The sequence below is a fragment of the Oryzias latipes genome, chromosome 11 (genome assembly GCF_002234675.1).
Source record: "Oryzias latipes chromosome 11, ASM223467v1".
Lineage (NCBI taxonomy): Eukaryota > Metazoa > Chordata > Actinopteri > Beloniformes > Adrianichthyidae > Oryzias > Oryzias latipes.
Window position 1 is genome coordinate 872,611 of NC_019869.2, and position 26,707 is coordinate 899,317.

Genomic DNA, 26,707 nt, shown 5'->3' on the forward strand with positions numbered 1-26,707 from the left:
CAGACTCCGGACAGAGTCAGACGCAGACAAACGCAGATTTTCACAGTTTTATTCTTTAATAGGAATAACAAGGATTAACATGGATACAGCATACGGAGAACGAGCTCAGCAGACGTTACCATGACGACAGAATGACAACAGCATCCTGGGAATGAATGACTGTCCTGCGAGTCTCACATCCACACGCAGCCATGTTGAGGTCTCATCCGTGTTCCACCTCGTCCTCCGTTCTCTGGAATATCTGGTGTCAAATGTTCAGCTGCAGATGTTTTTCTAGAATAACATTCTGGGGAGTTTGAACACCGTGACGTCACAGTAAAGACACTGGATTCGTTTAGTCAGCACGTCCTAAATAAAGATCTGACACACCAGTTTGGATGCATTTGGTCCATTTTTAGGCTGTACCCGATCTGCTGGACATGCTGCCACACATGCCATCGGTGCAAGAGGCTCAGGTGTGTGTAGTTCACAGGAAGTACCAAGCATGACTATAAAATTAGATATTTCATTCATAAAAACAATATCGTCTGGGAAGCTGGGGGTGTTAGTAGAAGCTGCTGCATGAGGCACGGCGGGTGGAAAAGGCTGAGTAGAGGGAGACAGAGTATTTACAGAAAGGTGTGTCACAGGTAAGCATAGTGGTCACATGACCCACCCTATTTGTCTTGCTTATTTAGAGTTTCAGGTGCTCCGGCGTTGTGCAAGCTGCGAGACTTTGTGTCTGAAACGTCTGCAGATTCCTGACAAGCAGCAGCGACTCTTATGGAGATTACATACACTTAAAAGGTGGTTATGTTGTACAGAAGTTACATTTTGAACTGATCTCTATAGTGGTTCAAACAATTACAGGTTTATAAGGTAAATATATGAAGAGACTAAATGTTTTGGAGCTTTTCCCTGCGGCTACAGCCTTTTTTCAGGATCACTTCTGTGTCATTCTTTGTGTCTCAGGGTGTGTTGCTCTGAAAATCCAGTCATTCCCAAATCCCTAAAGCCCAAGCATCCAGTTGCAGGTGAGCTCTTTGTTCAGACTGGGGAAGGGTGTGGCCCCCCTCAAATAAAAGCCTGAACAGCTGAGGAGAATTTGAAGAACAGCTTTAAAAAAAATAAGGAGGTCAGGTTTCTGCTCTTCTCCTTCTATCCAGAGCTGCCAGAAAGTCACTTGAGATGCGGCTCTATGGCTGCAGGTTCTGCAGGGAAAACCCAACAGCATGCAAAGAGACAGAACGCTTTCCACTAGAATGTGTCTTTTCTCCCCCTTCCTGTCTGATCTATTTGGGGGAACACCCTTCAGAACAAAGCTGTGCTCCGGGTTTTTGGCTGGAAAGCTGGTTGGGTATAGATTCCATCCCTGAACCTTCACTATCGACCTGAAGGTCACAGGTGAGCCGCCAGCTGCTGACACTGAGAGTGAGGGAAGATGACAGAGGAGGAGAAGTGAGGGGGTCTGAGTGACGCAGAGCTTTAGCAAGAAAACCTTTTATTTGGATGCTAAATGATCCACAGCTGCTGGTCAGGAGATGTTAGTGCGGTTGGGATGCATGGAATTAAGGAATTTGTGGACATTTGGCTCCAGTTAAATGAGATCTTCAGGCATTAAAAAGTGTTTAAGAGTTTAATCAACTATCAGGAAGTAGAAAAAGTTAGTTTCCAGCTTTATGAGAGGCCAAAATGTCCAATTATTCCGCTGAGGAGCTCGATGGTGAGTGCTGAGGAAGGATGGAAGCTCTGTGCTGCATTTCTGGCTTTGACAGTTCAGTCAAACGTGCTTTTGTCAGGAAGAACGCAGGGAGTGCACGTCTGCACGCTGTCGCACAGCCGCATCACATTGAGGTCAATGGGAACAGTGGGATGTACACAGAGCCATGCTTTCACGTACAGAATCATATTTAGGGAAAGGTTTATCCCGAGTTTGAAAGAGAAGAATTTGGGTTTTGAGCATTTCATGAAAAAACAGCGGCTTGTTTTGGCGTCAGTGTCCCGTTTCTGTAAATTTGAGCTGTGTGCTGTGATTTTGAGGCAAAGTAGTGGATTGTCCCTATGAAGCCGCCGCTTCGCCCGTCTTCTTCTCCACGTCCTTCTCTGCAGAAGCAGGTTTCTCCTCTGCCGCCGGCTCCACCTTTGCTGTTTCTTCTGCTTTTTTCTCCTCCACTTTTGTTGCTGTAGTTGCAGCTGCAGCTGCCTCCACCTTGGCCTCCAGCTTGGCTTCCCCCTCTGCTTTCACCTCCACCTTCACGTCGACCTTTGGTTCTGCGTTTACCTTGGCTTCGGCCGTGGCCTCTGCCTTCTGCTCTGTCTTGGCCTCCACCTTGGCCTCCGCCTTGGCCTCCGCCTTCTCCCCCTCGTTTCCAGCGGGGCTTTGCGGCTCTTGTGCGGATGCGGTGCTGTTCGCAGACGTCTCTGTTTCGAGCGTGCGCTGCTGGCTGAGAGAGCAGGCCAGGTACCCCACCAGCTTCATGTAGTCGTCGAAGCCGACACCGTCTTGGTCTGAGTCCAGGCCCTTGCTCATGTTATCGACTGCATCTTTGCTGTCTGCCTCCTAGATGGAGGACAAAACCGTCAGTCGTGACCATCAGCGAGTCAACCAGCACATATCTTCATGAATCAAAGGTTTTTTATTGTTTCGTTTGTGTAAAGCTGCAAATGTCACCTTTGTTCGATCGTACAATAAACATCCAGACCAGTTAAAGTAGGTCAGAGGTCACAGTGTGCTTCTCTGGAAGGCAGTTATGCAATAAAATGTTGGCAACAAAAAGAGGTTCAATAAAGTTGTTCCTAACCGTCAGAATGTTGCTGAGCTGGGAAGAGACCAGGTTCTGGAAATCTTTCTTTCCCAGATATTCCTTCCCCTTGCTGGACTTTAGGTAGACCCTCACTATTTTCTGAAGTTCCGCCTCCATGAGTCTTCCACCTGCAGAGACATGTCAGGACACACACAGACAGTCAAACACGGAGGCGCCGCATGCCGTCATACAGCGCAGGAGCGGGTGACATGCAATGGAAAATGGGACAGAGGATCCCCTGGTGTCCCTGTGGGGCTTTTCGTTTCAGGTGTTGACTCCAAAGATGGATCTGCGAGGGACAGTGACGTGAGACAGGTGAAGAGGGCGAGAGGGAATCTAGCTTTGAGACGATCGCTGGTGCACAATGGAAGTTCTGATCTTTGATAGGCCATCTGATCCACTGAACCGGCAAAGAGGGCCGGATTCAGATTACCTGAGGGACTACCTGCTCTCTGCGTGCTCTCATGTCTGCTTTTTGCCCCCCCCCCCCCCCCCTTGACTTTTTTACAGATAAAATCAGAATTAGAACAGACAAACATGTTTCCAGACACTCCTCCAGACTCTGACAGCTCAAGAACGTAAGTTTGGCCCGATGCACAGATAAACGACATTGTTCAACGTCAAGCGCACCAGTAAGTGTCACGTTTGCAGGAATTCCATTCATCGCTGTCTGTGCAGATCATTGGGACAGGAATTTACAGGCCACCTCCGAGCACAAAAGCACAGACAAAAACGATAAAAGGTAACCTTGAAAAGATAAACATGTCGCCGAGGGAACCAACTGCTGGTTTGAAGAAGTTTGGTTAGTTCCAGAGGAAGTCACCAAAATACGGGCCTTCATTCCATTCAGTCTAACCGTCACCTTTAATGCACACCTCATGGCAATTAGACCGTGTTCCGTGTCCCCACACCTATAGAGTGACAGCGGCGTTGACAGCAGAAACATTATGATCTAAAGTTTCACTTGACCCTTTGAGGAGCAGCTGATCATGCTGCTGTTAGACGCAGCTCATCAGGCCCACACTTTGGAGGCACGTTTTCTCTGTGACTGAACAAAATGTTGTTGCAGGTTTTTGTTGGACTGTAAACAAATGTGAGCTCCGCTGGAAAGTTTAGGGGACTTCTTCTGTGGACACACCCAAGTCTCAGAGAGCTCAGAGGCCTGGGGCCAAAAACCAGCTCCTCTCCTCTGTTCTAGGACGGATCCTTCAGTGCATCCGTCCCACCTTGCTCTAATCCGGGACATGTTTGCTCCAAAAAGCGCCAGAAGACAGCTGCGCAAATAATTAAAGGCACGGGCCCACAACAGGCGGTTTCCCGTTTCTGCTGCGGAGCCCAAAGCAGTGTTGCGTTTCCAGGAGGGCCGAATGTGATACGGTGAGCGCGCGCACTACTGCCAAACACTACGCGGGTTCGCCATGAAATATTCACAGGAGAACAAGCCGGATCGTGGCCGCAAACTGTGACCAGCAGCAGATTTTTTTTCTGCAGCTGTGTGTTTGCCACACGGTGGAGAATCGAGATCATGATCAGAGCAGCGCAGAGGCTGTCACCCTCTCTAGAAAAAAAAGCACCAAGGTCAAGCGGAATGACAGGACTTTGATATAAAAACAAAATCAGATTTGCGTAAATATCCTTCCCAAAATGCGCTTTTACGCACGACTTGGATTCCCATGGGAGGTGTCGCGCTAAACTCCCGAGTCACCTGAAGTCACCTTAACAGTGACTGACAGGCTGTTTGCAGCTCACCTGCACTTCAGCATAAAAGGTCTTTGTTGGTATGTAAGGACGTCAAGCAGAAGCATTAGTGCTCCAAAAAAAACCAAGTGAACCAAATCTGTCCCGACTTCACTAAAAACATGTTTTCCAAAGCGCACCAGGATCCCAAAACGGGACAGAAACCCCGAATGCGCCCCTCAGAACCACAGCTGCGACGTTTCATGGGATGGCGCTCTCAAAAAATTCGAAACGTGGCAAAATCCCGGGCTCACGCGCGGCTCACGCACAGGGGGAACCGGAGGAAAAAGTCTCGCTACTCACCGTTAACTCTGCAGGACACGTCGAGTTGGAGAAATGCGCGCAAACGTGGGTTTTCCGTTCTCTTCCACGCCTTTTTCTACGCCGCTTTACGCCCCACAGAACTCGCCAAACTAGTAGGACCAAAGAATCTCTTCCGTGATTTGGTTTTTTTCTCTCTGTCCTTAAAGTTTTCCCCTCGCGTGTCAAAGGGCGTGTACCTGGAAGAGCGAGCAGGAGAACCGGGAATTCTGAAGCGCGCGACCCAAAACGGAGGGAAAGCTCGTGAAAACACGGACACTTGGCTTTTATTAAAATATGTTTGGCTCGTGTCTCGGTTCGTTCACGTCATGCGGGGATTTGCGGCGTTTCACGCGCGCTGGACCGGCCTGTTGCCTCAGGAGACGGGCGGGGGGGGGGGGGGGGTAACTGTCACTCCATTTGCGTAAGATTTATCACTTTTTGAGGTTTCTCAACTTTACAATAAGCAGAACAGATGTTTTCTGATGCAGTCTACTCCCCTTTGTTAATGTAGAATAGTTCACTACTATTTAAAACTTTTCAGAAAATGTTTTTTAAGTTTAAAAAAGTTGTGAAGTGAGATTCTTTATAATGCATAATAAATTGGCGTGATACTATTTTATATTTTGAATTGTTATATTCTTGGTGTTAGGGTGGTGCAGTGGTTAGCCCTCTTGACGGCCCTGGTTCAAATCCCGGCTGGGACCTTTCTGTGTGGAGCTTGCATGTTCTCCCTGTGCATCCGTGGGGTTTCCACAGTCCAAAAGCATGTTCTCTAAGGTGTCCCAAAGTTGCGTTAGGGGGAGGGATTGGGTGGTGACCCGTCCAGGGTGTACCCCCTGAGGTTCCAGCGGCCCCATGACCCCGAAAAGAAAAAACTGGATGGATAGAAATTTGTTTTGCTGTTAAAAACCTCCTGACTGCCATAGATGAAACTTGTTGTCCTGACTTTTTTTTTTAATCCCAAGAAACTACAATTCCCAGAGTCCCACCCCTTCCCAGATGTAGAGCAAAAGGAGTTCATTCAGGAGTCTGCAGTGGTTTGGAGATATTCAGGTTTAGAAATGTCCTCCACAGATGACACATCTGCATGGCTGCTAGTCTGGAGGATGTCAGAAAACTGCAACAGGTTGAAAATTTATTTTTTGTGTGTAAATAAAGTAGCTTTGTAGTTTTTATTGTTGGCTAAAACTTATCATCATCATTCAATTGAGGTGTTTTTGTTTGCAGCCAAACGTCTCGTTGGTTTTTCTCTTTCCTGTCAGGTATGAATGAACGGCTATTTGAACAACCGACATCTGGAAGCGTGCCAGGAACTCCAGCCGTCCTTCCAGATTCTTTGGCTGGCCTGTCGTCCCCCTCCCACGCTGGAACCTGAACATCGACCAAAGGTCACATCTGTGCTTTAGGAGAAAAATCTGAGAACAAGACGTTAAGGAGGATATTTAGCCTCTCCTCCAGAATGAAAACAAGTCTATGGGCTGTAAAACAGCTGGGGGGGGGGGGACACCCCGTCAGCAGAGTCACCTGTTAAAAATCTTGATGTGTGCATCATTTGTTTGTGAAAAAGGTCGTTCTGGACGCAGACTTGGACGGGAGCGGCTGCCTCTTTTCAGGATTGGTGCAGCTGTCATGGGGGGGGGGGGGGTGCGACCAGGCGCCATATAAGGTGATGAATGAATGACAGGAGGCTGGAAGTGGATGGTTGAAGCTGCAACACCAGGAAGTCTTTAATTCATAGTTCCAGACATTCAACAAATGCTTAAGCACGGAGTCACACATGTGCCACGCAGGTGGGCGGAGCCGTGAAGGAATTCAAATGCCTTTCAGGTGTTGCACAACCAGGAGATCCTGGAGGCCTACTGGCCGTAACCTCCCTGTTTGCTCGCCAGTTTCCCGATCAGCTGCCAGAACTCGGAGAACGTCAGCTCCCCGTCGTTGTTCTCGTCTATGGAGCTCATGAGCTGGTCGATCACTCCGGGGTCGCTGGCGTTCTGTTCACAGAGGAGACAAGGATCAGGACTCCTGGAATCCCAGAAGGTTCTGCCTCCTGGTTGACAGACAGACTTTGCTCCTAAAAAGCCTTTAAGGGCAATTATTCTCTTTAGTCATAGATCTGACATTGAGGGTTTGATAAACTCATTAATGTTCATTGGTTTTAGCTGTTAGAAAGTTCACATTTGTTATGACTATTTTATGCTTCTGTAAATGAAACATTTTAACGACTTAAAGAAAATATTCATGGATGAAAAGGAGAAACGGGAAAATTAGGGGGCGCCACAGCAAATTCTCCATGCACCCTCCTCTCATGTCTTCATCTCTCCACCCGTGAAGCTCCTCCTGTAGCTCCAGCCCATCACTGCTCCTCCTCTCAACCGTCTCCAGGTGCTTCCCTGCATGGATCTCCAGAACATCCACCGTGATCTCTTCTTCTTCTGGATTCCTGATCCGTCCTGGTCCCAGAGAGAACCTCAGCATCTTCCTCTCTGCTGCCTCCTGTCTCTGAACCAACAACATGGCTGCTGCACCTTTTTCTTTGGTCACACCTGAAGCCTTCCTCCACCTGCTTGCACAAGCCTCTCCACCTCCAGACCCTAAAGTCTTTCTTCTGCTCCCTGAAGCCCCACCGTTCCTCTCTGGATCCTGACCTTCTCTAGATCTAAAGACACAGACCAGATCCCTCTGAACGTCTCTGATCTTCTGCAGAAACATCGTCAGAGCAAAGATCTGTGGTTCTCTGTCTCTGCATGAAACCATCCTGTTGATCACAGATGTTCACCTCTGACCTCAGCCTAACTTCCTCTGTTGTTTCCACTGATCTGAACAGCGCCCTTCTTCTGAAAAATCTCCTCCATTCCTCCTCATCCTCTCCTAAACTCTCCCAGACTTCATCCTCACAGATCTTTGCCACTTCCTGCTCCACCACATCCCCCTCCTCTCCCCTGTGCTCCCCTTGCAATGAAGAACTGGAACATGGGACCTCCATGAGAACCAGAGACGAGAAAATGATGATTCAGGATTTATGACATGAAACAAAATGTTCACTTAGAAGTTAAAAGCTTGTGATTTATAATCCCAAGTCTCCAAAGAAGTCACATGTTATAGATTTGTTTTTAATTTGACTCATAATGAAGCGTAAAAGACCCCAGTCCAACAGAAAAAAACGCTTTTTGTGAGTTTTTTTCTGTAATGACGGTCAGAGACGTCAGCAGACCAACAGGTGACGGTGGAGACCAGAACAAAGACTCACCTTCACCAAGTTTGGAAGCTGAGAAGCCACCAGCTGCTGGAACTCGTCTTTGCTCAGCGTGCTGGAGCATCCTTCACTCCCAGCATGCACCTGGAACTGGCTGACTATGGTGGTGATGGCTGCCTCCATGCTGCTTCACGCTGCAAAGAAAACGATCAAACAGAAAGTCGGAGTCTGACGAGGAACCAGAAGCTGTTCTACTAGCTCTGCTTCCAGCAGGTGTCTGAAGCCTCGTCTCTCTCTATTCTGACCATCACCTCTAAATATGCGCGCCTCATCTTCCTCACGGGTGCACACATCAGCGGAAAAAAGCCTCAGCACGCCCTCCTCTTCACCCCCATCCTCCAGGCTGCATGTTTACATCAGAAAAACTGCAGACAAAAGCAGGAAGCTGCCATGCTGACCTGCAAAGGGCAAACCATGATGATGATGATGATGATGGTGGCACAAAAGCCCCTCAGTCTCTCTGCTGCAGCGATAGCATCAGGCCGGCCTGATGGAATCCAGCACGCCGCAGCAGTAATTCGTTTATAGAAAACATGACTCAAATAACGGCGCTGCCTGGGGACAAACAAACGCCTGCAGGGATCTCCTGCTGGAACCCAAAGGAGAAGCTTGCAGCTCAACGCTCCACCTTCTGGAGCTCGTTGGATGCAAACCTGAAGCTGAAATGTTTTCAGCAGAAACTCAGACAAAGACTGAGCTGCTGACGTCCTCCGTGACTGTTTGTGGCCTTTTCCCGCCTCTGTGTTTGTGCGTTTACCTGAGTTAAGCATCAGCCCTTCGGCCAGCGTGAGTGAAGCCTTTTTGACCGTTTTAGAAAGGAATAAATAGTAATGACACATTTGTTTGGCACCTTTTCCCCGAAACCCAAAGTTGACAGGAGAAAACCAAAGGAACGAGTTTAAAAAAATGGCAGCAGCCGTTAAATTTAAAGCTCCAAGCGGCGTTTTCTGGGCCGCAGGCGCCATCCGCCGTCACCGGCTGACTGGTCGCCTCCGGCTCCTCCCCTCTGCCATGCCGGTCAGAGCTGCACTTCATGGAAAAAAAAACATTTCTTGGCAATTCTGTTGGTTTGATTTTACATAGCAACCATTTCAGGTTTCCTTAGCAACAAAGTTATTTGTTAACCCCGCCCACATTCCTAATACGTTCTTATTGTATGTTGTTATAATAGATAACATACATAATAGATTTTGGCAATAGTTCTGTAAAAAAACATGGGGAACAGGGGAACGCCTCTTTAGCGAGCTCGCCACCATCACGCCGTTCAAAATCGACAAACTTTGAAACCAACTTCCAGGAGTTTGGAGGCGATTTATCGAATGCCCCGGAGTTTACATTTGTAGAAGGAACCAAAGGTCATTCATCTTTTCTGGGGGGGGGATTTAAGACGGCCTCTTCCCAGGGTCAAAGGTCAACAAAACGTTGGTTGTCCTCGTAGACTAAAGCTGGTGGCCTTTCTTCAAAATTACGTGACGATTGCACAAACTACACAAAACACAAACTTGTGGGAAAATAAAAAAAATTAAAAATCACCATATTTTAAATTTTATCTCAAAATGGCCGCCAAGCAGTAGGTCCTGTGGCCATCCCATAATAGTTCCAAAACTTGCTTTGGGTATTTCCAACACCTGTGTTTTGGTTTAGTTTTTTTTTGACCACACAAGCCTTTCTGGCCCCGTCCGTTTTGTAGATGGTTCCTCCCGCTGTGATGTCATCACGCTTTTTTTTTTTTTACCATTTTCATTTTTGGCGGGAATACGGAGCAACGTTTGGTGAGGTTTTGCTTTAAGGTGGAGAAAGAAAAAGAATTGTGAGAAACAAAAAGGTTATTTTTCAGATAAATGCTTCTGATCCGTCAAAACGACCGTCGCCGAGCAGATGGTTTGTTCCGATCCAAAGGATTCAAATAAAAATGTCAATTACAGACTTGATGGTGAAAAATTTATTGAACATTTATCTCCTAAAAACAGGACATTCTGGAGAATAAGAAAACAATTCTTCAAAGGGATCAATCACATCGTCCTGCTGCCCCACAGGATGCAAACTTCTGCGTTGAACCTTTCCTTCAAGCCTCTGGAGTCCAAAGCTTCTCCACGGGACGTCCAGCAGAGAAGAATGGACTGAAGGATTCTTCTCCGTCCCGCAAACTGCAGGCTAACTCTGTAGACGTCGTTTTCTCGCAGCTAAAGCAAATGAAATCAGACCTCATGGTAAAGGCACGGCAGCATTTTCCGACCAGCAAAACCACTGAAAAGGGTGAACATTCGTCACAACGCGGCTCCTCTGCTCATCACCAAGCCGTCCCGTCGAGAACCGAGACCTGCAGAGAAGCTGCTGCACCTCCGTTTTGGCGCCGCGCTTCAGAAAAAAACACGTTAAAATCCTAAACGGCTGCATGCACGTCAAACCAGAAGCGCTAAAGAGGAGGAGCAGCGGAAAGCAACACTGTCCCGGTAGGAAAAAAAAATGTGACCAGTCTGAATGTGACCTTTCACCTCCGAGGTTCTGGAGGAACATCCGGAACGAAAGCAGAGACGTTTCTGAAAGGTGTGAGGAAAAGTGCTGCAGTGATCTGAGGAACGGCCTTTCCTTCTGTCTCCTGACTCGGGATCATCCTGAAGACACGAGGATCGGTTCTTCACAGACTGACGGAACCGCCGTTCTGAGCAGAACCGGAGAGGTTCTGCAGAAACCTTTAGCTTCAGCTCAAACGCAGGAAGATGCTTCTGAAATACCGGATGAAGGAGTGGATTACTAGCAGACACTAGAACCATTTCCCTAAAGCCACGTGAACGTCGCTGACTGGAACATGCACTGGAACTAGAAGAAACAACATGACACTTCACTGAGGGGGCGTGGCCCCACTGGGTCCAGCATGGCGGATGAAGGTGGAACATTCTGTACCAAAAGCTACGAGAACTGCAGCCATGAAGAGGAGAAGGAGCGTCCTACGAGAAGCGCTCTGCCGGCGCTCTAGGCCGTGGCGGCGAACTTCCACATGGCCTCCCGCTCGAACTCCTCCATCTCCTCCTCCAGGGAGTCGTGGCGCGTCTGCTTGCCGGCCTCGAACAGGTCCACCATGTCCTCCAGCACGTCGGCCACGTCCTCGGCGAAGCTGCTGAAGAGCGCCCTGTCGTGGATGAAGACGCCGTCCTCGAAGAACTCGGCCGTCAGCTTCCTGATGCGGCTCTTGCTCTCGGCCGACGACCTCTCCAGCTTGCTCAGGTAGCCCTCCAGCAGCTCCTCGAACTCCGGCAGCTCCACTGGGTAGAGGCCCTCCTTGGCGGCGCAGTCCTCCAGCGAGCTGCAGCCCAGCTGGGGGCGGACGCTGCGGTGGAGCTTCAGCTCCTGGTCTTTCCAGAAGTGGCTGTGGTGCTGCTGCCGGGGGGGCTGCTGCTGCTGAGGATGAGGAGGGTGAGAGCGGCTGTGCCACGGCTTTTCCTTCCTGCGCTCCTCTCTGTCCACGCGGCGCTCGCTCTTCTTCCTCTCCCACTCGTCCTGGTGCTTCCTCCAGGCCTCTTTGTGGGAGTTTTCCTTGGGGGGCTTCCACTCCTCCTCCTTGCCCTTCCATCCTCCCTCTTTGCCGTGCTTCCACTCCTTCTTTTCCTCTTTCCTGTGGCCCTCGGACCTTTTGCCTTTGCCCTCTTTCCGCCTGGTCTCCTGCGGTTTCTTCTTTCCCAGACTTTCCACGTGTTGGGACAGTTTCCTGCGGACCTCTTCCAGGCCGTCCTGGAGCTGCTTCCTGTGCCCCCCGTCTTTTTTCATCCCCTCCAGTCTCTTCTTGCTGTCCATCAGCAGGCCTTTCTGTCGCTGGAGTTCTTCTTGGAGCGGTGCTCCTGCACCCGCGTCCTCCATGGCGTCCGGCTCTCCCGCGGCGACATCATCGGGCCGAGAGGAGGAAGGAGGAGGGGGGGGGACTGCTGTGGAAAATTCACAAACATCAGAGAATCATTTTAGGGTGGATGCATCTCTGGAAGCTTCTATAATAAACGTTCACTTAGAAATGAGTTTCAAGATACGTAAAAACGTCATTTAATAGGAAAAGCTTTGATGGTCTAAAAAGACAGACATCTAACATGACGGACATTTCTAATCTTTTCGTGGTTTGGTCACAGAGATCAGACCGAGCAGCTCAGGTGATTTCCGGACGTACCTGAGAGCCGGCTAAGCTCCGTCACTCGGGCCCTCAGCTGCTCCAGCTCCTCCTTCAGCTCAGGCAGAGACCCAAGCTCCTCCTTCAGCTTGGCGTTCTCCGTTTCTAACTCCGCCTTTCCTCTCTCGTCCCCGCTCGCCGCCGCCGCTCGCACCTCCAAGTCCAGCTCCTCCGTCTTCGTCTGGAAAACCCAAAACAGGACGAGCTCTTCAGCTTCTCTTTAGGGAGGATTGACCCCAACGGGACTCCGTACTGACCTGCAGCTGACTCTCCAGCTGACGGATTTCCTGGTTTTCCTGCAGCAGTTTGTCCATCAGTGCTTTCATATCCTGAGGATCGGGGCCGAGCCAGTCCTGGATGTGACGAACATCGGCATTGTCATCAGTTTGATTGTTAGTTTCTGTGGTTTGAAGAGGTTTTATGGAACAACAGACCTGACTTTGTTCTCCATCACTCAGCTCAGAGGCGTCAAAGTCACCTGTCAGAACACGGAACATCACACGTGTGAGCGCGGTATGATGCACAGCCGCCACCTCCCCTCCCACACCCCACAGCCCCAAAAGAACAGACTTCATCCCATTTCTGAATTCTAGACTCATTTTATGAATTAGATCCTCAAAATCAAAGATCTAAGATTTCGATTTCCTGCTCAGAAACCCAGCAAATCCTGAAAAAAGGACCAAAGCCTGATTCTGGGACTAGAACGGCCTCTTTCTGCAGCAGCAGCAGCAGCAGCCGTCACAATGGATGTGAGCTCTGACAGTAAACTGAGATCCAGCCGCCAGCGCAGAACCGCCGCTGCCGCCGCCGCGGGCTCTGCTCACAGAGGAAACCCGGCGACTCCCAGCAGCTTCGTCAGCAAAACCCTAAACGGACACAAGGATACGGCTGACTCCAGCAAAAGAGCAGCTGATGTGACCCGTAAACACCGAGGGTCACAGGAAACAAGGTGAGGAGGAGGAGCAACAGGTAGAGAGCCGTCAGTCAAACAGACGGCGAATCCTTTCCAACAAAAAGGACATTTTTAGATCCGTTTGGAGTTTTGTTTCTTTTCTTTAACATCAGATCAAATCTACTCTCACAGGGTGACACTCTGCCAGATCTGGTCAAAGTCGCTCTCTGAATTCTTAATTATGCAAGAAAACTGCAGAGCGATCATCCAAAGCTGCTTGAAGCTCCTTCAGACATTTCCCTGAAATGATTTAGCAATAAAAGCTGCAATAATTTGATCTCAAACCAGAACTGGTACCAAGTCCAGGAAAAGGCCTGGACGTCCTTCTAAAATACTAAAGCAGAAGAATCCCAGGATGATGGTTGTTATCATGTTATAACAAATGTTTTGGCTTATCTTAAAGAATGACTGCACAAAACTACATTAACTGTTTTTTAAAGTGTTCCCATTTATGCATCATAAATGGTTATAATAATAATATAGTATATAATAATAACAGTCAACTGCTAACTAATGCATTAAAAACACACTTAGTAATGCTTAATTATGCAGTAACTAACAATAATAATATAAACTGTTACCAAAGAAACGTTATGAAAAATCCTGGTGACCTTTTCCAGAGAGCGATGGAGAAGTGTTTGGTAAAGAATGTGGGATTTAACGTTGTGTTTATTATCAAGTAAACAAATAAAAAATCAGCTGAACTCGAGGTCATTAAAGACGGACTTGATCAGGTAGAAGCATCTGCTGCATAAAATAAAACCTGGAATTATTTGAAATGACGATTGTGGAGCGAAAACCAAATCAATCGGGACTGTTGTAAACAACAGTTGGAACAATAAAGTTGGCTCAAAGAGTTTGAGGTTATTAGCTAATGACAGTGATGGATTTGTGATCGTCGACGACGTTTGAACGAATGTTTGAAAAGCAGAAGTAGGTTTTATGAGAGGAGAACTCACCTGAGAGGAAAAGGGAACCTAAGAAGAGGAGGACCAGAGCTCCCACAATGCATTTGTTCACAGAGAACCAGGGCTTTTCCTCCCCCCTCTCCGGCAACTTCAACTCCACCTCCTCTTCGTCGTCGTCCTCGTCTGAAGTCCGCGGTCTGGCCGCATCGAAGGAGGCCACGTTCCTCCTCCTCAGGCCGTCGTCGAAGCTGCCGCTCGGGTCTGAGGGAAGGCGAGGAAAACGTGAAACCAGCAGGAAGTCCGTCTTCAAACGACCACATAGCGTAGCGTGTGAGTCCTTCAACTCCAGTCAATCATCCTCAGAGGCTCAGCTGTCCGTGTTCAGGAATGAGGAGCAGCTCTGTAAAGGACAGCTTGGAGAACAGGATGCCATCGTGGTTAAAAGCCTGGGTTTCCCCGGCGCTCCCAGCAGGGGGGGGGGGCTTTACGTGACACATATGAAAAACATGCTGACAAAGCCAGAGTCCTGTTTGCTGCTCTGCTTTCTGCTAAATTCTGTCTGGACACAAATGGCAATGTCTTAATTTCTCCTGAAAATGGACGCCATCCGTACGTCACTAACAAATCAGAGTCCCTGTTTGCTCAAAGTTCAACTAGTTTGAAACTTTCAATGTCTGCAGGTTTTGTACGTGGAGCCGGAAGACGGTGGTTCAGGACTTTGGTAGCGGCCTGAAATGCACATTTACGCGCGTTTCCTCAGACTTTTCATTGGAAATGGTCGTGTGAAGGAAGCTTTAGTCCCAACTGTCCTTACAGGTGGACACGGGGGGTCAGCAGATGAAAAAAATGGAGTCAGTACTCGCACCTTACTGACAACTAGTGTGGCGTGAGGACAGCGTACGACAGCATCACCTGTACGTCAGGTGCGTGCACCTGCTTTAAGCCTTACGAATACGTCCCCGTACATTTACCAGATACACCACAATGCTACGTTCCGTTTAGGTGGCCATGTGAGCCTCAAGGGGACTGAAATACACCCCTGTCCTCCCGTCGACAGGCAACCGCTCCTCTACGACCCTCCACAGCACAGGTACAGGTCAACCCCCCCACGCAGGTGCATGCGACTGAGGCGTTAAGGAGGTATCAATCAATCAATACAATGATGTCAGACCAAGCAGAATTCATCTCCAGTAGCTCCCTACCTTCCTCCTCCTCCTCCTCTTCCTCCTCCTGAGTCTGCATCTCTGGCTTCACAGCAGCCTCCTCTTCCTCTTCCTCTTCTTCAGCCAAACCCCTGGTCTCCGGTGCGGGACCTTCATCATCCGACTGTCTGGTCAGTGGCGGCGGCGGCTCTTTTCGTTCTGGAATCACGCCACTTTCAGCCTCGACACTGAAAGAGCTGGTGGCTGTGATAGTCTCTGTGGGGGGGTCAGGTTCAGCTGTGCGGTCAGGCGTCTCCCCAACGTCACTTGAGGGAATCGAACCGGAGTCGGCAGATGTGTCGACCTCGGCAGGGGCGGAGCATTCCGCTGTGGGCGGAGCCAAGGACAGCAGCTCAGTTTCCACTGAGGAAACTTCAACCTCTGGAACATCGAGGGGAGCGCTCAAATCAATGTTGGTGACAAAAGACACGCCCCCCAGGTGCTCGTTGTCACTGGGGGAGGTGGTTACGATGTCGTGAATGACCGGAGGCTGACTCTCCAAGTCCAGGTCGGGGGGGTCAAGGGGGGTGCTAGGGCGAGGGCTCATGCGGGCGGGACTAGACGGGATGGGACCCTCGCTGGACTCGGGGGAGGTCTCTTGACACACCTGGTGACGGCAGACAGATTACCTGAGTTAATGTACCGGAGTTACTGATTCAGGTGAAGTTCAGGTGTTTTGACTCCGCCCACTCTGAGTGAACAGCCTTTTCTTCCTCGTCTGCTGACAAACAATTCTGGATTCTTTGGAGAAAACAACCCTGAATTGTTAAAATACATTTTATGATGATGTGTTTGCAGAACTGGGTTCCACTTAGAGCTTTTCCTATCCGTCATGTCTAGTCTATCGTGTGATTGGCTGAACATTTGAAGTGGGTGTGGCTAACGTCTTTCCCTCAGCAGCTCAGAAAGCGTCCGGGCCGTAGACGTTCCTCTGGAGTTCCGTCTGTCCTTGAACGCTACAGGAATGAATGTCCCGGTTGGGGATGAGAGATCTCTGTTCTTGTTCTCACAGCCCTGCAGGGCCAGAGCAGACGTCTGACCGAACCACCTACCTGATGGCCTTCTTCAGAAAGCACCGTTTCCACGGCGATGTCAGCCGGCTTGAACTCAGCCGCCGCTCCTACAGGAAGATGGGGGATCAGAGTGGGATCTGGACGGTCAGTGCGGGCTCCACAATCAGCCTGTGTGTGGATAAATACCTGCTACTTCCTCAGAGAGACTGGGGGCGTCGCCCAGGCTCTCCGTGCCGTCGTCCACGGGCCCCACACTCTCAATGGCGGCGGCCTCCTGCGTAAAGACATCAACAGACGGTTTGGAAACGGCGATACAAGCAGACACGGATGTACAAAAGTCCCAACTGCTTTGGTTTGATCCTTTTCAGTTCATCTCAAAACTCCACATTTAATAGAAAAAGTTTCCTAAAGGCAATATTGTATTTTCCGCTTTTATTTTGAAAAACCAACTTTTTACCTTCAGGTTTTTATTGTGTTTCGTGTTTTGATTCACTTATGCTTTATGTGATGCTTTTCATGTTTTTTTACGATGGGGACGCCGCCATCTCTGAACCGGATGTAACCAGTGATTGGTCCAAGTCGACGTTTCTATGGCAACCACTCTTTCCAATCAGGTCAGTTTATAATTTGAACAGCAGAAAAATGATCATGAAACAAAAATTAGGATTATCAAGAAAAAAAAGTCTCAGATCCAGAATGGTTCTTCTGACTGACAGCGGTTTATTTCTCTATAGACGTCTGTGGCATTTTGGCTTCTTGGAGCCACTTCCTGTTTGGAACGCCAAGAGGGAGGAGTCTCTCAGTCCAGTTCTCATTTACAGTCAATAGCAGTGATGACGTTCTCCCATTTCCTTCATTCTACGTTGATCCTGGTTTGACCCTGTAACTTTGGCGAAAACTACCACCAGTACACGCGTGTGGAAGCTACATCTACATGTGACAGCAGACACGCCGTTTGGAAAAGAAAGCAGTAGGGTTAACCCTAACACTGACCCTTAAAGGACACATCTATCCACTTCAAAAAACCAAAAGTGTGTTAGGAAACAAACGGAAGACAGTCGTCCAGGAAGTTAAAACTGGTCTGCCAGCAATCCAGAGCAGCGCCGCACAGCAGAGACGTGACCTCAGAAGGCGACGGCGGCGGGAATGACATCCGGAATCAAAGAGGAATGCAGGGAATTGGACAGCCGTGGTCCTTCTGGCGTGCCAAACGTGCACAGTGTGACGTGACACGTTAGCAGACACACCTCTGAGGTTTTTCACAATAAGATGTTTGGTGTCAGAATGACCCGTTGTGATTTTGAGATTCCATCGGCTTCCCTTGTCCTACGGGTCAAAACAGAACCACTCCACCACAGCCCCCAAAATGAAGCAACTTCATTGAATTTTAAAATGTAAAATCTATTGTTGAAACAACATGTTACTTTTTTTTATCATATTTTCTGTTACTCAACACAAAATCCCTTTTAAGCTTATTTCTGATTTAATTAAACTGAAAACTGGAAAAAAAAGTTCTCAATCTGGAATTTCCTTCCGTTTTCATATTCTTCATGAAGTGAATTATAAAAACCCTTTAATCATCCCGCAAAACAACAAAATGCTGCTTAGACTCTGTGTGTTTGTTTGTGTGAGTGTGTGTATCTGGATTAGAGTGTGTGTGTGTTTGTGTGGCCTTTTAACTCATTTCTTGTGTTCAAATGTTTTTCTAGTTCATGGGTCATAATGACCCAAAGGATGATTTCTGTAGCCTCGTGGCGTTTCGTCTCCATGGAAACATGAACTCTTTTTATGTTTTCTTTAGGAAAAGTCGTAAAATGTTTATTTTTCTAATTGTCCCTCAATCATCCTGACAGTAATTAACAGTCCAGAGAATTATATAGGACTTTATTTTAAATAGGGTTTCATTTTATAATCACAGACTCAAGGATATAAAATAATCTGTGACATAAAATGAAGGTTGAAGTTTTTCAGTGTGTAAATTCACAGGTTTGGGTTTACATGCAGCGATGGTTCAAATCGTGTTTTAAGAGCATTTTTAAAGGTCTTTCAAGGTTTTTATTTTTTGTTTTTTTGTTGAAAGGTCTTTCAAAATGCTTCTTCTAAAGCAGTGTTTTTCAACCTTTTTTCAGCCACGGCACACTTTAACCTTGACAAAAATCCCGCGGCACACCAGCATCCAAAAAAATAGATAAATAAAAAATAAAGAAAAGGCTCAGTCTTTATTGATCTACCGCCGCTCTGCAATCTCACATGCATTTTTGTGATAATTGTTGCAGAAAACGCTGGAAGCTGCAGCTGTTTTTTCTAAAAGATGTATTAAAAATTCAGTCAAAAGATTCAAAAACTGTTTGATGTGTGTTCGTTGTTTTAAGACGTTGAGAGGAGAGACTCATTGTGCGCTAAGACAGTCACTTTACTGCATCATGGGAGATGTAGTACCCGTAATCCGCCGACCGCAGAAAGACCAGCGTCTTTGAGCTTCATGGTTTTGTTCACTTGTTCAAGTCTGATACCAGATTCTGTGGAAAGCTACACCGCTAAAGACGAGCTTTAGCTGGTATTTTTGTTAGAACAGAGAGACTTTTTTGCGCTAAATCGAAACAAGGAAGTGAATACTCAAACCACTTCTGATTGGTCAGACTGATGACATGTGATTAAGCCTTCAAGAATGATTGGTGGAGACAGTTAAAGGGGCGGGACTTTTCCTTACACAGTTATAGCTGCAGCTAAATCGCGGTATCCCGTTATTCTTATCAAAATGTCTTTAATAGAATCATATAAACACAAAGAAAAAATAATTTTATGATATTTCATATTCTTAACTTCTCAGTGTTTTATCAGGACCTGTTTGGATGAACAAAGAGCTGATTTCCTGGAGATGGTAATTGTTTTTAGATCAGTTAATGAGGGCAATTTCTCACGGCACACCTGACCATCTCCCACGGCACACTAGTGTGCCGCGGCACACTGGTTGAAAAACACTGTTCTAAAGTACTGCCATGGGATTCGCGGCAAGATGGCGATGGGAGCAAACGTCCGGTAAGCGTTCTGCGCAACATAACCTTGAAAATGTTACTTTAGGACGGAATAGTTACAAAACCGACTCTCCACTGGATATCAAGATAAAACAAAGCAAGTTTAGGAGCCAACTGAAGATTGCCTAACAGGCCCAATAACTATACGAGCATGGCTACTAAACCCAATGCTAAAGCTACAGCTAATGCTAGAGCTAAAATGCTGTTTCCACATGACTACTGCACGCCTGAGGACATGGAAACAAATGCTAAGGGGACAAAAAACAGCGTGGCATCACCTTTGAAGCCAGCTGCGCCACAAAACAAGCTAAGACCAGATGCAACCCGCTCTCTCAGACCAGGAGAAGCCTCAAACGCCGCAATCTTGGCTGCAATTGAAAGCCTCAAAGGCATGATGATGGACTTTAAGTCGGAGCTGCAGCAAAACACTCTGACTATATCCACCATAGCCAAGGCTGTGGAATTAAACTCTGCTGAAATCAAAGAATGTAAAGACAGAAATAAAAAGTTGGAAGAAGAAGTGAAACGTCTGAAAGAGAAAACTGTGGAGTTGGAGCAGAGAACATCAGAGATGGAAAAGAAAACATTGGAATCGGAAAGATACAAGAGAAGATGGAACTTGAGACTAAATGGCGGTAAAGAAGAGAAAGGGGAAGACACTGGAGGAATTGTGGCAGATCTCATCACAAAGATCGCACCACCCTGGACAGAGAAAGTGGACAACATTCTGGACACGGTACACCGGCTGGGCCCAACCGACGTCAACCGCCCTCGTCAAATCATCATTCAGTTCACAGGAAGGAGATACAGAGACGAACTGTGGCGAATGACTAAACACCATCCAGTCTGTCCAGACCTCAACATCCGCTTTGCAGAAGACCTCATCAAAGAAGACAGAGAGGCAAGGAAAGCGGTGTGGCCCAAAGTTGAGCAGGCGAGAAAGAATGGTTGTAAGACAATGTTTCGTGGTCCTTATGCTTTCATTAATGGTCAGAGAGTCATTCCATGACTTTAGTTAGTCTTGCAATTTATTTAGTTAAGATGGTTATTGTAAATTCAAGGTTTTGTTGCTTAAAAGTTTTTGTTCAGTAATACTTTCAGCCTCATTTAGGTCTGTTAAGTTTGCCTTTTTGTTACATGTTGCACCTTAAAACAGGTATTTCTTTACTTTATTTAAATGCAAGAGGTCTGAGAGATCTAACAAAGAGAAAAAGTTTATTTGTTTTTTGTTTTTTTTTTATTTTGTAAAGGGAAAAATGTTGATTTTGATTTTTTTTTACAAGAAACGCACTCTACAAATGCAGATAAATCATTTTGGTGTCAGCAATGGGGGGGGACAAGGTTTCCTCCGTCATGGCAATTCCAGATCAGTAGGGGTCGCTGTACTTCTCCAAAACTTCCAAGACAAAATTGTGTCCCATATAGCAGATGAACACGGTTACTGGCTGATCATCATAGTAGATATTGATAAATTCCCAATATTCGAGACCATTTATTTATCTGTTGTACCCCCCTGCATTTTATTATAACATAATCCAACTCTGGAATTCTTGTTTCCTTATGTTATACTTTTCCCTAATTTCTCTATGATTATGACTATGGACAGGTTTATATATGCATACTGATAAGAATTTTTGTTTTGTTTTTTTGCTTCCTTTCAAATTGCAGTATTATTTCTTGTATTCGCCATATTTTGTTAATTTTATGTAAATGTTCTTGTGTTGTTTTGTATTGTGTTCAATAAAGCAAAAAAAAAAAAAAAAGTACTGCCATGAACCTGAGGTGACGTCATCGCGACTCCGCCCCTGCTCACCTCGGGAGAGAGGAGGGTCCAGCTGTTGGTTGAGGAGCCGCTGCTGCCGGTGCTGTTGCTGCTGTCCGACATCGCCCCCTTCAGGCCAGAATCGGTACAGCAGGAGGCTGGTTGGCTTTTCGGATGTTCTGCGCATGACAACAGCAGCCTTCAGTTTAACATACCAGAGCCGAGATGCCTTGTGGGACTTCACGGTTGCCGCTCCAGACGCGACGGTAGCGGACGGCGGAGCGTGCGCGGGGTTCTAAGCCGTTACGTAACCGGCGCTAAGCTGCTCTGCGCACCGCGGATAAGCGGCCGGTGGTCGTTACGCAACATGGTATGAAGCTGCTGCGCAGCGGAACATTGCAGACATCTGGACTTCTTCCAATAAATCTGTAATCGATCATTCTGTCTCATGATCCATTCATCCAATAAACCGTTATCGACCGGAGCGAGAACGCGCTGATCGAGAGCGCGCAGAACGCCATCCTCACCTGTCCACCGGGGTTCCCTGGAGAACCTGCACCGGTCTGAACCTTCACTCCCGGAGATAAACAAAGGAGCCCAAAAACTCCCAATCCCGCACTTCCGTGTCCCCGCTCAGCCCCGCGCCTCACAAACACGCGCTAATCCCCCCCTCCTCCTCCGAGCCCGGAGCGGCGCTGTCAACCCGGGCCGACCCGGTCCTACCTGCTCCTGTGGACCAGAGCTCTGCAGAACCTTTTCCTGGGTCTTTTCTGCCAAAGGAGAACAGATTTCTCCTCCAGAGAACTCGAAAACTTTGGGAATTCCAAGCTGCGTCACATCAACCTTGAATGCTGTCCTCCAATGGGATTTCAGCAAACGCCTGGGAGCGCCCGCCCCCAAACCACTGACGGGCCAATCAGACGGTCACGTGGTGTCACGGAGAACGACATGCAGGCCAGCGTGATTGACGCATCCAGGTGAAAACGGCAGGTGAAGGCCGAGCTTCTTCTTCTTCTTCTTCTTCTTCTTCTTCTTCTTCTTGGTGGGTTTGGTTGAAAGCGCGCGCCGTGGCGTGGGGGCCCTTCCTTCCCTCCACATGTATATATAGGCGGGTGGGAGCAGGTCCCGGTCCAGCCCGGGACTGACACGTCTGCAGAACTATATTTGACTGTGGGACTTACCCCCGTGGAGAACCCCTGCACTCCGATTTCTCCTCTGCAGACACTTCTGTCATCATGTCAATCATCTGAAACCCACAGGGTCAGAAAATGACAGGATCAGTCAGCGAAAAGAAGAAGAAGAAGCAGAAGAAGAAGCAGACATCCTTTTCCATGAGAACACTTCTCGGCCTTTTATTAAACTGTAATGTTTAAGTAGAACGTTGATTTTCCTGAACCGTAATAAAGCTTTTTAGTGGGAACTCAACACACAGGAGTCCTCTGAGGGAGTCAGAACCTCCCTCACTGTAATTCCATCCATCCCTCATTCCCATTTAGGGTCATTTAGAGCTAAACAACCAAGATATTGCCCCAATATAAACCAACTCATGAATGTACAGGAACGCCACAGCCGTCTTTTCTTCTAGAAATCATTGCTGTGACAGAAGAAAGCTCACACCTCACTTTTCTGTCCACATTTACTGAAATCAAGTTGGTTTCAAGTTATTTTGTAGAATAAAACAAACAAGTCAGACAATCCCTTTTCTCTTATAGAGACCGGTAAATTGAATTTGAATAGTAGGTCGGCATCTAAGTGATAAGATATGTATTTAAACAAATCAATACTAAGAGTGGTTAGAAACAACAGAAACTGACAAGATTGTTGGGTACAAAGGGATCAAATTGACCCAGAAGTAAATAATCAGTCTCTGGTAACCTTTGTCTTCCTGTTGTGTCTCTACTGTCTGTGCATGTATGTGTGATGCAAACAAACATGTTCAATCACACGCGTGTTTTTACCAATCCTAATTGGCAGAAGGTGAACCACAGTGAGGTTTATGTTCACTAAACACATGATAACCCTTTTTTCACGGCACTGCGAACATGCTTTAGTAAAGTAATGACAGACTTTGATATGACATCAACGGACAAGACCGTCTGAAAGACCCGAAATGTCAGGTTTGACTCTTTTAAAGCACTTATGTCCTTTAGACTCTTTTTTTGTTACTTAAAAATAAAATCAAGGAGTTTCTCTGTTAAGACGCATTTCATTTATAGTGCAATAACAGACGTGGATTGTTTCCATTTTAGTAAAAAAGTTTATGATAAAATTGGACTGTATCGCATCGCCACAAAGCTGGTTAAACCTTTGATATTTTAAACTCATGGACCACGTATGGAGATGTGTTTGAACCATGTCAGAAGAAAGGTACACACTCTAAGCTAAGCGTTAAAAATAAAATAATCCAAATGATTTGCAATTATTCTGTGGACCATTGCTTTTTTAAAGGTTTTTGAATGTGATTCTGATAAAGAAATGGTGTTTATGAAAAGTTTTTAGATATATTCATTCATTTTTGTTCTTATTTTAGCTATTTTAACTGTGGATTGTAAATTATTTGTTTTAATGAAAGAAGGAACTATGACATTTTTATTAGTTATTTAGTAAATATTTGTAATTTTATTAGTAGAAAATTCTGTATTTTTAAGAAACTATTATTATTTATTTATTTATTATTATTATTATTATTAATGTTTCCAGACATTGACCAATTAGAAAGTCGTACACACAACGTCATATCCATAAAAAGTGATGTCATATCCGGCCACCAGATCAGCTTCCGCCGGATTGGCCAATGGGATGAAGGCTGGCCTATTTGAATGATCAGACGGCGGTTTCTCACGCATTCGAGAGGGAAACAAGGAAAAGGAAGTAGTTCGCTGTTGTGGAAACGCTGGAATACCGCTATACTGTCTTACACTGCTTAATATACTCCGCTTTATAAAGGTAAATGAGTAATCACATTCTGTGTCGTAGTTGCAATCGTGTTCCAACTTTTTGGGAGTCTTGGCGGAGAGCGTTAGCTAGCTTGCTAACTTTAGCTAACTCGTTAGCTGTTTTTATTCCAACCGCATGTTTGTCACTTTCTCCACAGTTGTGTGTTTCTACGGGCTTCCACGATGTCTCACAAACAAATATACTACTCTGATAAATATGACGACGACAAATACGAGTACAGGTGAGGTCTGGCTGACTGACGCGGACGCTTCTGGTGACACTGACAGGTCATTTATTTAGTGACGTTATGAATCACTAATTCTTGGCTAAAACAACCGGCGTCTCCCTTTTCCTTTCTGTGTGACTTTTATTCAACTTCTAAATAACTTGCTAGTTTGCAACAACATACAAAGTTTGCAGAAGAGGATGGTCAAAATCCATGATCCACTTGTTTAAACAAACTTTATTTAATCCTCTTCCAAAGACATGTCATGCTGCCCAAAGAGATCGCAAAGCGGGTTCCCAAGACCCATTTGATGTCAGAGACGGAGTGGAGGAATCTGGGCGTCCAGCAGAGTCAAGGATGGGTGCATTACATGATCCACCAACCAGGTATTAAGTTAGTTATAACCTATATATTATATAAAATATGGCTTTTTTTCTCTCTAAACGCTTCTTTGATTTTTTGGGATGAAAAGTTCCTGAAATGTTGTCAAAAAGGAAACTGGATCAATAAATCGGATGTCTGAATACGTTTCCGTCTTGATGCTCAATTTTCTTTAGTTTGGTTCCATGATAACTGATCAATAGATGTGTAATGTTTTACATTTTGATAACTGAACCTTTTTATATTGTTACAAAAAATGCTTTTCTTATGACATCCTTTAAAATGAGTCTTTTTAATCATCCGACGAAGCTCTAACCTCCCCAGCAGATGCAGGCCTGTACATTAGTTAATCCAGAGACACTGAAACGGATGAACCCTTTTCCGGTTTTTGCTAAGTCTGTGGTGAAAACGGGTCGACTGAGCACAGGGTGACCTCCTCTTCCTCACGTTTCCCCCCTCCAGAGCCACACATCCTGCTGTTCAGACGCCCTCTGCCGAACCAGAAGTCATAAAGGATATTTTCTGGGTCCTGCAGAGATCAGGCCTCCAGCTCTACGCTCAAAGTCGCCACAGCTGCCGTCAGATCACCAGGCTGTTGTGGTCAGTAACTTGCTTTGATGGAGCTGGACCAGGAGATGAACTATTACCTTTACGAACAGAGGATGTGAAAGCCTGTGTGTCCAGATGAGAAGAAGGGGAAAAAAACAAAACAAAGCGCCGCTTCTTTAGACGAGACGTTTGCATGTAAACAGCAACACACAACTGCCTGACACTTTGGGCCCTTCTTTCTAGCCCTGCCTGTGTATCTCGCTGGACCTGCTGGGATGTTCAGTCTGTAGAATTCATTGCCTTGTCACTCCGGTGAAACTTTCCTTTTTGTTCTGGGAGCATCCGGCAGACTCGCAGGGCCCTAAATGTAGTTTTGATTTTGTACATTTGTGGTTTGAAGCGACATGTTGCTGCTTGATTTAAATTACAATGTCAGTTGTACCTTAAAAAAATATTTTCATGTCCCCCCCCCCCCCCCCCCCCCCCAAAAAAAAAAATCTGCGACAAATTCAAAACTAGTTTGGATCTGGATTCCGTGAAAACAACTTGGTTTGGGCTTCCTGTCATGAATCTTTTCAGTTGCTGACTACCAGCTTGGTATTTATGAAATGTTGCTCTTTCTTTAAATAAATGTCAAGTTTTAAATCTGATTTGGATTGGTGCAGATTTGTTTTGAATCTGGATTGGACGTGGCCACACCGTGTCTGAACGGTCTCTGTGGAACAGAGTGCACCAGCCGTGCTTGGTTTCATTTTCACCGGTGTGAAGGCCCGTACACACCGGGACGAATATTCGCCAGGCGTTATTCGCCAGCGTTTTTCGCCACGTTTTATGTTCGCACCCAGGCGATTTTCGCTGACGATGAGCCGAGCGAACATGCAATTTCCTTCCCTGACATTAGATGGCGCTTAATGTAAAACAGAAATACTCCTGTACACAAGGTGGCGCTGCGCAACTTCACGCTTCTTGAAGTCGCTTTTCACTCAGAAGAAGAGAGCAAATATTTACGCGCTTTTCAGAATCATACAAAGAAAACATGAATATTTCAAGCACCAGTCCCAGTGTGTACTGGCCTTAATAGTCTGTATAAAGTCTCCCTCAAACAGCTATTCAGAATAATCAAACATGTTTGGAAAAAAAAACAAAGGTTTTCTTTTTTTTTTTTTGAAAAAACAGGAACCTACTTTTCTAATCTCATCTGTTCCATTTTTAAACCTCAAGTTTTCAGAACAAAAAAAATAAATTTAATGTGTTTTGGTGAAGTAACTGCTTTCAACCTTTTTTCGTTTTTAAACCCCTTTTGGTGTTTTATTTTATTTTGATTCTGTCCCAAACCACATATTTGTATCTTTTTATGTTCCATCCTTAACATTTAGCTTCAACTTTTTATCCAGTTATGCCAAACGTCGTATTTTAAGGATTTTCTAAATCCTTCGTGTTGTTTTGAAACCTTTTTCCAGAAATCTTTCTTTAAATAAAAAATCTTAATCTTTTACAAACTCTGAACTTTGCT

General features: G+C 46.4%; 5 protein-coding genes and 1 long non-coding RNA gene across 11 annotated transcripts in view; 3 read left to right on the forward strand and 3 right to left on the reverse strand.

Moving 5' to 3' along the window:
- Positions 1 to 26,707, forward strand: part of LOC105354996 (CD209 antigen-like protein E) — a 686,243-nt gene that overhangs the window by 185,039 nt on the left and 474,497 nt on the right. The gene's annotated exons all lie outside the window — the stretch shown is intronic.
- On the reverse strand, positions 34 to 5,054 carry LOC101154789 (translation initiation factor IF-2). 2 transcript variants are annotated; one of them, XM_004073695.4, is made up of 3 exons: positions 4,824 to 5,054; positions 2,781 to 2,911; positions 34 to 2,539 (listed from the first exon to the last, which is right to left on the reverse strand). In XM_004073695.4, the coding sequence occupies exons 2-3, from the start codon at positions 2,898 to 2,900 to the stop codon at positions 2,039 to 2,041; spliced, it is 621 nt and encodes a 206-aa protein (XP_004073743.1). In that variant the 5' UTR covers positions 2,901 to 2,911; positions 4,824 to 5,054; the 3' UTR covers positions 34 to 2,038. The 2 variants fall into 2 exon arrangements, with proteins under 2 accessions (XP_004073743.1, XP_020562579.1); XM_020706920.2 differs by lacking the exon at positions 4,824 to 5,054 and adding an exon at positions 4,533 to 4,701.
- LOC101155040 (protein S100-A13) lies at positions 6,519 to 8,882 on the reverse strand. Its single transcript, XM_011480624.3, has 2 exons — positions 8,071 to 8,882; positions 6,519 to 6,814 (listed from the first exon to the last, which is right to left on the reverse strand). The coding sequence occupies exons 1-2, from the start codon at positions 8,197 to 8,199 to the stop codon at positions 6,680 to 6,682; spliced, it is 264 nt and encodes an 87-aa protein (XP_011478926.1). The 5' UTR covers positions 8,200 to 8,882; the 3' UTR covers positions 6,519 to 6,679.
- LOC101160176 (pre-B-cell leukemia transcription factor-interacting protein 1) lies at positions 10,001 to 22,162 on the reverse strand. Of its 4 annotated transcripts, none has more exons than XM_011480627.3 (10): positions 21,825 to 22,162; positions 21,153 to 21,280; positions 16,491 to 16,578; positions 16,344 to 16,411; positions 15,292 to 15,898; positions 14,141 to 14,350; positions 12,664 to 12,707; positions 12,487 to 12,582; positions 12,230 to 12,410; positions 10,001 to 11,993 (listed from the first exon to the last, which is right to left on the reverse strand). In XM_011480627.3, the coding sequence occupies exons 2-10, from the start codon at positions 21,222 to 21,224 to the stop codon at positions 11,050 to 11,052; spliced, it is 2,310 nt and encodes a 769-aa protein (XP_011478929.1). In that variant the 5' UTR covers positions 21,225 to 21,280; positions 21,825 to 22,162; the 3' UTR covers positions 10,001 to 11,049. The 4 variants fall into 4 exon arrangements, with proteins under 4 accessions (XP_011478929.1, XP_020562548.1, XP_011478927.1 ...); XM_020706889.2 differs by having other exon boundaries at positions 10,001 to 11,996; positions 14,141 to 14,352; positions 15,300 to 15,898; positions 21,825 to 22,161; XM_011480625.3 differs by having other exon boundaries at positions 10,001 to 11,996; positions 21,825 to 22,159.
- On the forward strand, positions 16,560 to 17,902 carry LOC110015847. Its single transcript, XR_002291107.1, has 2 exons — positions 16,560 to 16,918; positions 17,039 to 17,902. It is a non-coding gene; the product is annotated as an uncharacterized LOC110015847 (long non-coding RNA).
- LOC110015832 (cyclin-dependent kinases regulatory subunit 1) lies at positions 23,896 to 25,844 on the forward strand. The gene is made up of 4 exons (XM_023959722.1): positions 23,896 to 24,047; positions 24,196 to 24,279; positions 24,523 to 24,650; positions 25,108 to 25,844. Exons 2-4 carry the CDS (start codon positions 24,221 to 24,223, stop codon positions 25,155 to 25,157), a joined length of 237 nt encoding a protein of 78 aa, XP_023815490.1. The 5' UTR covers positions 23,896 to 24,047; positions 24,196 to 24,220; the 3' UTR covers positions 25,158 to 25,844.